The sequence below is a fragment of the Trichoplusia ni genome, chromosome 3 (assembly GCF_003590095.1).
Source record: "Trichoplusia ni isolate ovarian cell line Hi5 chromosome 3, tn1, whole genome shotgun sequence".
In the NCBI taxonomy this organism is placed as follows: Eukaryota; Metazoa; Arthropoda; class Insecta; order Lepidoptera; family Noctuidae; genus Trichoplusia; species Trichoplusia ni.
Genome location: NC_039480.1, coordinates 939,679 through 954,087, shown reverse-complemented (window position 1 = coordinate 954,087; position 14,409 = coordinate 939,679). Strand labels below are relative to the sequence as shown.

The window sequence follows — 14,409 nt, the reverse complement described above, 5'->3', positions numbered from 1 at the left end:
AGGCCAGATCGATCAATAAATACTTACAATAGAATATCTATCTTTAGACAAGCTCACATCTCTCAGTATCAACTTTGGCACAGCAATTCTGCCGATTTTCAACTTTATATTGTATCTCCTCATGAACAGCCATGCCAGTAACGTCGGTAATAGCCTGAAAATATCTCGGACGATACCAAAATAGTAAACAAAACACAAAACAATAATAAAAATAGCGGTGTCATCGTACAATCGACCACTTACCATGATACACAGGAGTAAACAACGACAAATATAAAACATAATACCAAGAGGATGTTCATTTTTTACCGGTTATATCATTTCGTAAGATCAATATCAAATTAATTAGGTAAATATGTTCATATTAGGTACAGATTAGTATCCTCTATAACCTCGAAACTATAGGCCAACTTTCATCTGTCAGTTTCGATTCGTTCAGAAAGATACTAACTTGACGGCTGTTAAAGCCTGAACTCTTTCAAATCCTCAACATTGATTTTAGAGATTAGATAAGCAAACACCAGATTGTATGATGCTGATGCTAAATTCAGATGTGACTCAGGTAAAGAAACTGCAAAACAATTTGCAGACCGTTTTCTACCTGAAAAATCTTCTTCTGGTCTACTCGAAATAGTGAATTTACATCTCTTGTGCATGCCCCTTGTTATACCAGTATCTCACATCCTATCGATGACTTACAAGAGTGAGAAGTATTTTGGGGATTCCAGTCCAGTTCATACACGACCAACGGATAAAACGGGACAATATTGCCATCACTTCCCTGACTGTCTTTCTGTCGCCTTATGAACCGTGAAACACCGTCGTGATTCTACAGACACTAAGAAGTATATTTTATGGACGCTAAATGAACTCTTGCATGGCTTAGGCCACTTTACTTAGCACTTCTAGGAACCTACTACTTTTAGGTTAGGTAGTTTCATGTATTGATGATACAGTACATAACTTCTTGCAATTAATAACTATTTCGGACCTATTTGAATAAGGATTCCTTATTATTGAAATATTAGTACCTAACTACCCAATTTAGATCTTCATGAAAATTAAGGCCATTTAGCAAAATAAATAAAATGTAATTTTTAAACTCTTTATTACTAACTATACTATACAATATTTTAACAATAAAACTACTTCATTAGGGCCAAGATTGCTTGGCTGTGTAACCTTCATACTTCTTTCTTGCTTTCAGTCCAGTAACAAGTGTGGAACTCTTGGGGAAAGCTGATACACCACCAAACATGGTATCTCTTTCTGTAAAAACAAACAAACAAATGTGAATTATACTGAAAATGTTTTAGCTAATCACTGAGCATCTGAATTTCTAAATTCAGATTCACGAGATGTGAATAGGAGTACATAGATAGGTGCATAAGGTCATCAAATTGTAGACATTTAACTAGACTATTCAAAGAACAAGCATAACTGATTAGCTTCCTTTCAATGAGGTTTATCGCAAGCCAAGTCCAAAAGTATTGTTGTTATATTCCAACCCAATAGTCCACTTCTTGTGAAAGTCAATTTCCTAAACTTGTAAGCAGGTTCTTTTTTCAAAAACTTACTTGTCCAATAGGGCTAGAATACTTATTGAGAAACTGTGAAGGGTGAGAGATATGGGATGCTGTATTCTTTTGTCTTTTTTGTTGTCAAAAATGTTCTATTTGGAAGTCTAACTTTTTTTTTGTATTTTTGATGTCTTTTTGTCTTCAACCAAACTTTTGTCCCTTCTCTTAATAAAAATAAGTTTTTACCCAGTTTTGGTATAGAACAGTAAACTATGATACTAACCAGGGTGGAATCTGACATAGTCAGGTTGTACATGTAGGTTCTTTGGCAATTCCATTCTCTTGAGAGCATCAAATGGAGTTGCTGTATCCACAGGGGTTAAATAGAACTGTTTCAGGTCACCTGGAATTATTGAAAGACAATTTTATTTAATGTTCTTTTGTCTGCTAAGATTATAACTTAAAAATTCTTTGATGTATAATGTTAAAGAAGCGGAATGGAGAATCTTTGCAATAGAATAGACATGGCCAAGAAAGGAATAGGTGTAGTTTTAATGTTTTCATTGAATCAGACTTTTATATCTTTTATTGGGGAATAACTTACGCCTTAGTACCCCTTACCAGCTTTAAACTGCTTGTTTTGTTACAAAACTTATGCAAATAAACAAGAAACAAGTTTGTTACATACCAACAGATTCAATAGTATGCAATAGTGAATTGGGAACATCATATCCAGTCTCCTCAAAGCACGCCTTTAGCACCGAGAACTTAGTCTCCAGCGCGTCAAATTGAGAGTCTGCATTCAGACCGTTGCTAGCACATATCTTAGTTATTGTTTCTTCAATGTTCGCCGGTGGATCCCATGGCTTGGTAGGTCTTAGAAAACTACAAATTAAGATTGAACGATTGATTAATTGAAAGAACGTGTAAGTCTCGTTTAAGAAGAAATCAATCAATTATCTAGAAGATATAATTACCCTCTCGCAGCTAACGATTCTGCAGCTGCTTGCAACTTCTTGTCAACTTTAGGGAATTTCTTCTGCTTATAACGCACTGTTATGACCTGGGTAAGATACAAAGTTTTAATATACGTTGTTGAATAAATATGCATACAATACAACCTAAGTCTTGTGTTAATTAACCTGTAAGTTTTGTCGGGGTATCGTCGCCAAGACATTACGCAACATATCGTTTTTGTAATGTTCTGTTTCTGTAATAATATACGATAATAATCGAGAAATGTAAGAATAATAAAAAAAACTATCTTTATATTGTAAGGTTAACTATCTGTCAAATGATAAATATCCCGATCAAAAACAAGTGTCGTTCATAGTGTTCATACGTTTATTTTCGCAATAAAGTGTATGGGTATAAAAATCCGGGCCAGGTTTGAAAGAAATTATGCAACAATCATTATTGTAGATCATGGTTCATGAATAAATAATTTATTACCTAAGTTTTTTAATAAAATAAGGGTATTTAATATCCTCACAATTCGTAAAACTTGAGTGTCTTTGATCTAACTGTACTGTTGTACACCCCGTGTTATATTCAGTAATATGAATAACTTAATTTGTTATCGAAATTTAATGGATTAATTATAATTATGTACTATATGAATTATAATTTTATAACATTGCTCCGAACTTCTGAAGTGAGCTGTAGGTTTTGAGGATAACGACGTAGATTGGAACGTTTTAATGTTTCTGAACGAAATCAGTTTCTATCTTTAGCCGCCTACGGCAGCACTATCGGCTTGGGTTGTTGTTTCCTATCCGCCATTTTCCAGTCGCCATTGAAAGGTGAAAACTTCACTAAATGTCGGTGATGATTTTAAGATTTTGAGTGGTTTCTTTAAGATTGAACCCGTTTTTAGTGTTGTGAAATGAAAATGAAGTGCCCCGGACTACCATGACGCATCAAAATCACCAAACAAACGGTGCAAGTCTCGAGGATTGCCACACAAACTTCTTCGCCTTGGTAAGTCACTTTTACATTGATGAAAGAACTCGTATGTACTTTTCTTTCGAAATCATTACGATTTATTTAATACTATTACTGTGCGCTATTGTTCTTAGGTCTCTTATTGCATGTTTAGGAATTCCTAAATAATGAGTCCACGACGTCTAAGTAGACGATCTGATTATCGTTAGTGGACGCTGATATACAAAAATCACCTTATTGCGCTAGGACGGCCGAATCGATCTATTGCGTTAAAGTTTTTGTATGGGACAATTTACGTTTAGGCGGCTAATGACGACCGGTCGTTAGTCATCCTGGCATCGTTCTCGCCACAGCACAGAGTCATGTCATGTTGCTAACCCACAAAATGTCAACGCTTTCGGCGACCGAGGCCACAAGAAGCCACCGGCCCATAGAGGTCATTTTAAATTCACCTGGCCGTAACGCGGACCGTAATACGTTCGCGAGACTAGTTTCGCCAGGTTGAGGAAATAACTTTCTTATTACATTTTTCGCTTCGTACCGTTCGATAATGCGACACGATAGCAAGGCATGAGGGGTAATGTTTATGTGCGTGTAAAAAAAACCGTCGGGTCATTCATTATCGCAGTGTTGTAGTGTTGAGTAGCTTTGCGTAATGTTCATAGCTGGCGCGAATTTTATCAGATTGTGTTCGGGTGAGGATTAGCGGGCGAGGGGCGGGCGCGCGGGGCGCCGGGGCGGTCGGTCGTCCTCGGCGAGAAGCGAGCACAGCACGGGCGCCACTTCCACCTGACGCGTTGCCATATCTCCGCGGCGGCGCGCGCCTGCCTGCACCCGTCTCCCTCTGCGCTCCGCCTATCTCGACGCGATACAAATTACCGATTTCTTGCCCTGCCTGCTTATTGTCTAATTATTTATGCGTCGTTTGCGGACATCGCTGCTTTTGTCGCGTGGAATTTTTCTCATCTACAACGTAACTCGTACGATGACGCATCGGGGACTACTAGGTGTCGCGAACGGGTTCAATACACTTTAGTAGGAACATTGCGCAAAAACTATACTATCTATTATTTACTTGGTCGTAATTAAATCTAAAGTTTACAACATGAAGTCGAGCATGTTCGTTGGCTTACCTAGGCCGGGTTAGTGCCGAGGTATGCCCGGCATCTGCGCGGCGACATCACAGATGTCGCGGGACTCGCGGGGTCGGTGCGCGCGCGCACTCGCCGGCTGCGCAGGCGTCTTGCGCTCATTCAACCGTTTATGAATGGTCGTAATGATTGTAACTTTCCCATAAGCGGGCCTCCGCCTAGGCACCAGTTGCGTGCACTTTGATTATCTAGGTACTTGATGTTCGTCTTTGTTCCTTTACCTGTTTACGCTTTGTATTGTCTTCTAGTTTTAATAGTCACACGCAATAAGTCATAGCTCTGACTTTGTTTTGACCATTGTTTACCCTTCAGTGTTTGAAAATGGACCAGTGCTAGTGGGTTTTCGGTAATACGATAAATCCGGTCATGTTAGAAGGCACTAAACCTTTCAAAGTAAAATCTCATAAAATAAATAGAGCCATTTTATAACACGAAACAACTCGAGAACAATTCCTCTTACAATTATAATTAATGCTATACCGACGTAGCTATAGTTGATTTTTAAATGAATAAACTAAGCAACGTGATCTGATAATGAGATCTCCACTCGCCACTAATTTTACATCTCAATTTCTGAGCACGGAACACATGAGGACTATGTCCATTGAGTGACGAAATTCAACGCTAAGTTATTCATGGCATCTGACGAACTCGGCACACGAGTCCCCGCGACCTCTGCCCCGCACCCCTTATCACCCTCTGTGCACACAGAGCACGACTTCAATTTTATCCTGAATGTGTCCATGTTATGAATCCTCCCTCATCTAGGCCATACGCCTCACGAACTCACAAAGACTCTAAGAACAGATTTTGTAACAACACGAATCACCGCTCTAATTAAAACTGACCATATCCATTAACTATGTAATTAACTGGTTAACAGTATTATAACATGCTGTTAACTACCGTTTTGGCAGCAGTAAAGCAACAGATTTTATTATGTTACGTTTATCCAAAGCAATACATGCGTTAAGCTTCTCTAATGCAATACACCTAATTGCAGCTGTGATAAATCTTTAATTTGTTGTTTTTATAAGCCATTAATTCTTGATGACGTTAATTGTTAGGTTGAACATAAATTCATTATTTTCACACGCATTTGTTCCTCGTCTGTACAAGTTCTCACAAGATTTTTCACTTTCATCTTATTGGAAACGAGATGAAACAACACCTTTTGTAACACAGACGTCGTTTTGTAAATAAGTTGAGAATAAGTCTCAAGAACAGCGAGACCATGCACTCTTGGTCGGCCCAAGGTCGTCGCAAAAAAACATCTACCTGAAATCAGTGGCTTGCAAGTAAAGCATCAAATAATGAGGAACAATAATAATAAATCAAAAGTAATTTAATCCTAATAACAATGAATTCATGTTTTATACAACACTTCAGTTGAAATTATAATAAAGGTTACTTTTTAGGATAATAAAACGCTTGATTTGTGTTTGGCGGGCGACAGAAGTATTCGTCGGTCTGCGCTCGCGCATACGGGAGCGAACCGCAACCGTCGTCGCTAAATCCGGTTTATTGTATCTTAATTATGTATTTAATTACTCGGTTACGACGTTACGCACGCTTTGGGCATGTAAATAGGCGAAGACAATTTTAGTTCACTCTTATTGTATTACTATTACTGATAGTGTCATTTGAAACTAGTAATGAGGTACTGTATAGTAAAAAATAAACGTTTGTTGTGTTGCGGGGGTTGTTATCTATCAGCTGATAACGTATCACACTCACACGGTATCAAGGTTTCCACAAGAGCGACTTCAAACCACTATCAGCCACCGCAATAATACTATGATTGGCTGTTTTGAAGCCAATTTTACTAAAGATAGAATGACTCTAAGATCAAAAGAATGCATATTAAAGGACACCCGATAATATATCAGAATGTACAGCTAGTCGGCAACATATTGTTGTCTGAAGATTATATATGTAGATAAAAATATTTCAAAGAAATGAATGAGTTGAACACTCGTACGTGAGCCATGTAGACACAGCTATTAATATAATCACTATATTTCTTCTAAACGCGTGTAACATTTCGTGTATGTAAATAGTCGCACATGATATAGAATAAGAATACGGGGAATAGATAATACCATTAGTACAATCAAGCTACGAATCACGTGTAATAATCAGCACGATTTTACACAATACGCTCAAAAAAAACTTCAGCATTAGTGCTGCTATATTGAAATTATTGGTTTTTGTTATCCTTTTAGAGTTAAAACACTATGCAGATAATCAGATATGATTTACATCTCAATTTCCAATACTCTTAAAAATCGAGTTATTTGCTTTGATTACCTAGATTCTATTCATATCAATACAACTGTTCGCTCGCAATTGACATAAGAAGAGGAAGTTAAAACAAGAACCCTGGTAGGCATTTTAAATAATACTAGTGCAAAAGAAATAAACTTGTTTATCGTAAAAGGGAGAATTCCTATAACCTGTTGAGAAAAATCGAACGCGGCCGCTACGATCAGTAATGAAAAGTATTCTGTTTATTTTGTAACCAATACCACAATTGTTTACTGTGCGACCGCTATACATAACATAATGCGCTATCATCGTCTGATAAGGGACCAGTTGCGGCGGCGCTATCTCACGCTTCTTTGACACTTGAAATAAATACGTTCGATTGTCGTGTAATCTTCCTTAAACATTCAAGCAATCTGTTCAATGTTTACGTTATTTAATTTCGTAATATTTGTCGGATTACTTTTAAATTTTCTTTTTGATTTAATACATGTATGGTCTTTGTTATGAACATGTTTACTTGAAAGGACAACGTAGACGTTTAGGAAAACTTACATTATCTAGACAAATAAATGAGTCTACGTGACGTTTGTACATGTATGACGCACTGTTTGCCTTTGCGACCTTATATTGAAAAACGCCTGATAAGTAATATGGAGTTGCTAATTAATTGTTACGTGGCCATTGCAAAGATGCAAGTAGTTATTGATCGATGACGTTTGGGGAAAACATTACTGTGGCTCATAGTATAGCTGGAAATGTTTATGTTAGACTCAAGGTCACGCCTTCCAAAGTCATATAAAACACCTTTATATGATCATGGCTTTATTAATGGCTACGATATTGTTTGACCCACATACGGTGTTAATCTGTTCTCGGAACAATAAACAGCTGATTTGCTCCCATATAAACTGACATAAAACATAGCTCAAAGTTTAAACGGAGCACAATAATGATAATGGTTCCTTATCGCGGTTATAACATCCGAACATTTTAATAACGTAGGTATCTGTTACAACCATTTGTTCTGAGGTCGGTCCTTGAAACAGAATCTTCGTCCTTCGCGCACTTCACATTGTTCCTAATCGACATCGTTCCGCAACGAGTGCTTTTATTTAACCTACATTGAAGAGAAAGGTTCGTATCACCGAGTCTCGGCAATTAAAACTATTTTCAAGTTAACATGTAATCGTATTACTACATTACTTGACGGCCTTGTTTTGTAGTCGGAGTAGAAGAACTTCTAGAAGCCAAAATATTATAATCGCTCTGTATCTGAATTTACACTTACACACACGTACACATTATCGTTCTAAGACGAAAAGTAAAATTAAATATCATCTTCGCTCTACCCAAATTTAATATAAATAAACGAAACCAGTCTTAAGTACCCGGCGATATGACATCATTTGATGCGATCCTGACAGCATCTCCGTAACGTCCTTTTCCTCTTGTTGTAACATCCACATTCTGGGTCAAGGTTCTGTTTTGATGATGCTCTCGAGGAAAACCTGTACGCTTTCATATCTTCGCGAGAATTTTGATTTTTCAACTCACTGTTTTCTTTGATTTGCTTTGTCCAATGTTTTACTTGTAGCTTATTTTTTCTCTAAAGTTAGTATGTCCTTTCATCTCGGTGAAGCTGACGTAACTTTTCACATTTAACTTTGCTACGACTTATGTAAGGTTTTCAATTTTCATAATTATTTTTTAAGACTATTTCATAATAAGTTGCATAAACTTGTGATTTTCCATAATTGTGGCATTTTTCGTTTTATTCGTATCGGCACGCAATTAAGGTGTTCCGCTATAAGAGCGACAGCTCGGTCCGGCCGCGACCGCGGTCACGATATGTGGGTCAAGATAACAGAAGTGCTCTGTGCCTGTCCCACATTCGATGCTCCGCCCGACTCTGCCACTCGACACCGACGCGGATCCTGTGTCAACACATAGTTGCAATTAGTATTGTTTTAATAACAAACATTTCATCCTCAAATATGATTAAAAACAATTATTTATATAAACAGCCTTCCACTTAAACTATGAATAAACATTTAACGCTAAAATAATGTTAGGGATTCATAATTAAATAACGTTTACATAAGTGACCCACTCAGTAGTATTATTATCGTTCTACAACGTCGCTGTCATAAAACATCAATAAACTAGTGTTGATCAAGTCGACTACGCCTCAGACGAACGTAAAGTTCATTAGTATGATTGAAAACACATCGTGTTCAGGTTTCTGCGTTATGTCGATCGATAAAAACAAGTCTTCACTAGCCTTGTGCTCCACTTTCGCTTTTATTGGCTAAAGGTTATTTCTACACGAGTAAATTTACTCCGTATTCCAGCTACACCCTGTCTGCTACGGGACGTAAGTGTATGCAAGTGTGAAAGTAAAGTGCGACCTATATTTTTTTATTTCATGAATATGACGTAGGTATTTTGTTTGTTGACAGCGCTTGGCATGGGCTGTATATGTCTGAGGTTAGAACAAACCCAAACGTGAACATAAACAGAATGTAATACACTGCATGTCTATTAAATAAGCATTAAAAACATACTAACAAATGTCGAAGCAAGCCCAATAGTGATTCTCGGCCCTTTACGTGTGAATTTCGGCTCGCGTCTCACGGAAAACAAGTTTCCTACACGCTTACTTCGTCGTTTTATTTTACACGCGTAACACATAACTTCACGTTTACCTTTTAGCTATTAAGAGCTAACCTACGTTGTAGTACTTGAAGTTTTACTCCAATACTTAAACTTAAGCGAGAAGTAAATATGTACCGTTACCGAGGATTAGCTTGTTGATGTTATGCTATAAATAATAGTTTCCGCTTAACTTTACAATAATGACCCAGATAATTATAATTCATCGTCCAAGTAAAAATCACAATATTTTACTATTTATACAATTGTAAACACAGACAACATAATGTGTTTTACATAACTACACCAATGTGTATGTTGGGGCTTGCAAGTTGACCTCATTTGCAAATGGCTAACAAAATTAACTGTCAAGAGACAATGCAAATCGAAGCCATATACCACTGGGCCTAACAAAATTATTGGTATAATTGACTTAATGAATGTTCAACTTAAATCGTACTTGCACAAACCATAAGTAAATACATAGAGTGCCGGGCGAATTCACGAATAAATTGTTGAGGGCACTCGCCATTAAATTTAAAACGCTTTCACTGCAGTCCCCTCCATCATGCCTCCCCCCAAATGCTGAGAAGCCGTGGAGGTGCGAACACATCGACAGTCTATTATTAACGCGAAGCTCTTCACACACTTATCAAGAACATCCTTTTTTCTAGACAAAAACAAATGCTCACGTACTAAATTAGTTTTGGATGCACTCAAAATGCTAAGGACACATTGAGTATTTTTTATCTATTCTTCTTAACCTGACTGATTAAAAATTTGTTATTATAAGAGCTGCTCCCCATGTTGATACTCAACTTTCTATCCAGTACACTCTGTGCTAATTGAATTCGCACATTTATTCAATCTAATCTGTTATTAAAATGATCGCGACTAGCTTCTTAGTTACCGAAATCAACTGTACGTGTGTTCATTATCATAATCTTTCAATTAAAACAGTCTTGGTTAACGTACTAGCTTTCCAGTATTTGTTGCGTTCCACTTGTTAAATAGTGCACGTAGTTATTTACGTGTCACCATAGACTGAGGTTGCGACGCGTGAGAAACTATGATTTCGTGACCAATAGAGATTGAAAATATTGATCGACTTTAAGATCCTCTTGTTATAATGTTATTTATTTCTAGCTATTGTTTACTGTTCCTTAAGAAACTTCTAGATTTCTTTTACCCAGCTTTTTCTTTCCTGTCATAAATGTGTGTACACTGTCTTCTCAGTTTTCAATAACAGACATTTCTGCGAATGTACTCGTATCTAAGTACCTGCGTGAACGCCGCAGTACAATATCCTAGCGACGTCCTTTGTATGCATAAAAGCTTTGTGGCCTGCGTCGGAATCTGCATTCTGTCGAGGCGCACATCGTCGACGGTCTCAATCTCAAGATTAAAATGTTTGTCTACATGTTGACATCAATAATGTCGCTATTGAGATACAGTTTCACTTCCTTTGAGTCTCGAGTGAACGACGTTTCAAATACGTCCGTTTAAATTTTCATTACTTTGCTTGCTGTATAATTTTTTACAAAGAAAATGTAGAACACACCTTCAAATTTCTAGACTAGACGTAATAGTAGTAAGGTTAGCGACGGGTCGTTGACCGTAGGCGGCGCGCGGCGGTACCGTTAGCAACGTAACGTACCGCCACAGCCTACCTGCGTACCCTTTACCCTTCAGCAGTGATGACGGGACTCGGCTGGTCTCTAGATCTGGGCCTGACAGTTAAATTACTCCTTTCAGACTATAAACAACTCCAAAAATAGTTAATATACAAATAATAAAAATAAAACAAGAATTTTGTGCTAACCTTAAGAATGATGTTTTATTTTTGTTATCTCAACGTTTGAATATTTTTAACGTCGTGATTATGATCACGATTTATATTAACTTCTCGGTCTGTTACAATAAATTGCAATGTCAGATCCCTCAATTGCTATTAAATAATGCTTTACTTGTTTCAACATGTTACACTCGTAATTCATTGGCCGTTAACAAACACAAGACTTCAAGAGTATTTTTGTCAGTCGACGGTCTTGTAACAGTTTCGTGTGTCGACCTCCTTCCTGAGGTTGTCCACCGACACTAGTTGGTCGTCGGCCTCGAAGTTACCACGTCGCCTACCAGATACATCCTGACGTAATGATTCAATCTCGAATAATCGTAGCCAAAATTGTATGGCAATTAAAAACACCACGACGGAATAGATTATACTTGATACATTCTATGACGCCATCCCCGCAAACATCTACATATTTGAAACTATAGAAAGTTTCGTAAAGTACCATATAATGTTGGCAACCCAGTATATCGTTACGTGAAACTTTCATTGGTGGTCTTGTAAACGTTTCAATCCTCCTGTTCTCTTTGTTAATTGTGTAGCGGTTTGTTTTATTGTTGATGGATTCAATTTACATAGGTGTTTGGTTGTGCGAATGTAGACATACATGCGCGAGCGCCGATGTGGCCTCTAAAACGATCCATGGCGCGTGCCTGTAGACGCGTTTGCCGCATAACAATTCCATTTTAATACCTTCGTGCATGCAATATCGAACTTGTTAAGTCGGCAAAATTAACTATATATATTTTATAACATGTTTATCTATCACGGTACATTATCATAGCCTCCAAGAGGTTTGTCCGGTTTAGACCACGGAACCAGTCAAATACTGCGACTTTGTGACTATTTTAGTCATTGGCACTACTTTTTATTAGAAAACGTTTAATTTATCAGCAGACAAGTTTGCCGCAAGATATAAATGCGAGATTTATTATCTACGGTCACGTGGTATATTCGTCCTCGCCCTTGGTGACATACAAGCGTAGTTGTACAACGAGAATGTAAATCTGGCTTCTATAAACATGGCTGTGTTTGTATTTTCCTGCTAACTACCTTCCGTGCATCTCTGTAGTATTATTTTTTGCCAATGTTCTGTCGATATAACTATGTCAAAATAAACACGATCAATGTAATGCATAATATCATTGTATCTAGGTGCAAACTGTGGAATGCACGCATAACAAAAATATGTGCAATAATAAGACAAACAGTAAGTGACCCCGTTATCCATGTTATACCTAAAACAGCCTTGATTCAGTATTTCTCTGTATTATATGAGATACGTGTTTATATTAACAAGTATATTATATCAATAAAGGCATAATTATGATAGGTACAAATATTTTTCTGGTAAACAGAGAATTGTATAGTTAAATTTTACGCGTATGTGATACGAATCTCTGAGGTCAGAGGTAATCATTTTATCATGACAACATTGGAAAAATTGTGCGGTTGTATATCTCTCTCGCTCTACTTAAAGTAGAAAGAGTAAGGAACAACAAATGGTTAAGTGTTGCCGGTTGCCGCCGCCCACTCGCAAGTAATATAGGTGGTATCATTGTCGGCTTATTTTGCATCTGTGTGAGTAGCGTGTGTGGATGTGTAGCGATGAATGTGCCAGGTAACTGTTGTCCCCAGTCGATATTGTCTCTATAACATAATGGATTTATTTCACTAATATGTGTAGTACTTATACGATGACTGACCTCCTTATAGACCAGTCCAACGAGATTCCTTTTAAGATCCAGTGTTGTCACTGATTTTATAGTGATGATCTCTATGACTTGATTGATGGCTAGTATGGCCAAGTTTCTGTTTATAATCTCTTTTGTGTTTATTATCAAACTCATATAATTCACACACTGCTTTGTTCAGTCTGTATTTTGTTGAAATGACATTGGCGTTTAAATCAGCTAAGTATATAATTATTTTACGATAATTAGCATTTAGATGAAAACTATAAAACACAGCAAAGCTCATAGCAACAACTGTATGACATAAGTTCAACACGCGCAATCCATAATAATGATGACGTTCGCGGAAGTGGACAGTGGCCGGCAGTCCGGCACGCCGCGCACGCACCGCGCCGGCGTCGTACGCCACCGTTTCGGTAACTGTGCCATTATGTGCCGAAAATTGTTGGAATACTGATCCTCGCCACTCGCCGCACACACGACACCCGTGCTAATTTGCACTGTTTACAAACACGCTTATTTTTAGGCGATTATTTCTAGATCTCGTTACATGGCATGCCAAGACAAATACTTTTCTATAGATACGCAGGTAAACAAAATATTTAGGCCCCCGCCCCTTACCCGAAATGCATCTAGTGACGTCACACGTCAAAAATGCAGTAGCGAAGTGCACGGCCGGGGGCGGTCGCACGCGCAGCGCACCGTCACATCATCCTCGATTGTTTACCCCGCTAGTAACGTAACCGTGCGCTGTTGCCGCTCCGCGTCTCGCCTCCTCTCACTTTCGCGATTGCCGCCGTCTTGCTCGTGTCTCATACGCCTGTCCCGCTCACTCGACTAGCGGTGCTCGACTTTTTTGGACATGCAGTTTTTTTCCGTTCTAGGTTATGATCGCTTTACGGGATCTTTGTTTTACAGGAAACTGCTCATTAAGTAGATCTTTATTTATATATCGAACTTTATTATGCCGTTCAACTCTAAAATTGTTAATTGATTATTTTAAATTTGTATCAAGAAGCAATTACAACTTTGAATAATAATGAGCAATGCAGCTTCGTAAATTTCTAATTGAGTGCGTATTACCAAATATGTACCATCAATGTGCAGGGCCGCACTCGCGCCAACGCATCAACATGCGAGTGGGCGACCACGATATAGAGACCAAAATGAATAAAAGGTTTATTTGTGAGTAAAATAATTACAACTACTCTTACTTTATATTTAAAACGAAACGGAATATAAAAAAATGTAGGCGCGTTCAGTGCTAACTGCGAAATATTTAAGCCTTGCTCCCATTTGACTTTAAACTTTTCAAAGGCTTGCGTCGA

At 37.8% G+C, this 14,409-nt stretch overlaps 3 protein-coding genes across 3 annotated transcripts in view; 1 reads left to right on the top strand and 2 right to left on the bottom strand.

The window, feature by feature from the left end:
• Positions 1 to 674, bottom strand: part of LOC113508804 (protein KIAA0100) — a 33,299-nt gene extending 32,625 nt beyond the window's left edge. The window contains exons 1-2 of the mRNA XM_026891924.1: positions 244 to 674; positions 28 to 154 (exon numbers count right to left, since the gene is read on the bottom strand). Coding sequence (XP_026747725.1) covers positions 28 to 154; positions 244 to 302 — 186 coding nt within the window. The 5' untranslated portion in view covers positions 303 to 674. The remainder of the gene's footprint in view (positions 1 to 27; positions 155 to 243) is intronic.
• A 417-nt stretch (positions 675 to 1,091) lies between these two features.
• Positions 1,092 to 2,818, bottom strand: LOC113508802 (39S ribosomal protein L50, mitochondrial). The gene is made up of 5 exons (XM_026891922.1): positions 2,663 to 2,818; positions 2,498 to 2,583; positions 2,209 to 2,405; positions 1,804 to 1,923; positions 1,092 to 1,269 (listed from the first exon to the last, which is right to left on the bottom strand). Exons 1-5 carry the CDS (start codon positions 2,705 to 2,707, stop codon positions 1,154 to 1,156), a joined length of 564 nt encoding a protein of 187 aa, XP_026747723.1. The 5' UTR covers positions 2,708 to 2,818; the 3' UTR covers positions 1,092 to 1,153.
• Positions 2,819 to 2,887: 69 nt separating this feature from the next.
• LOC113508655 (mediator of RNA polymerase II transcription subunit 13) overlaps positions 2,888 to 14,409 on the top strand; it is a 54,048-nt gene continuing 42,526 nt past the window's right edge. Inside the window, exon 1 of the mRNA XM_026891735.1 lies at positions 2,888 to 3,500. Coding sequence (XP_026747536.1) covers positions 3,432 to 3,500 — 69 coding nt within the window. The 5' untranslated portion in view covers positions 2,888 to 3,431. The remainder of the gene's footprint in view (positions 3,501 to 14,409) is intronic.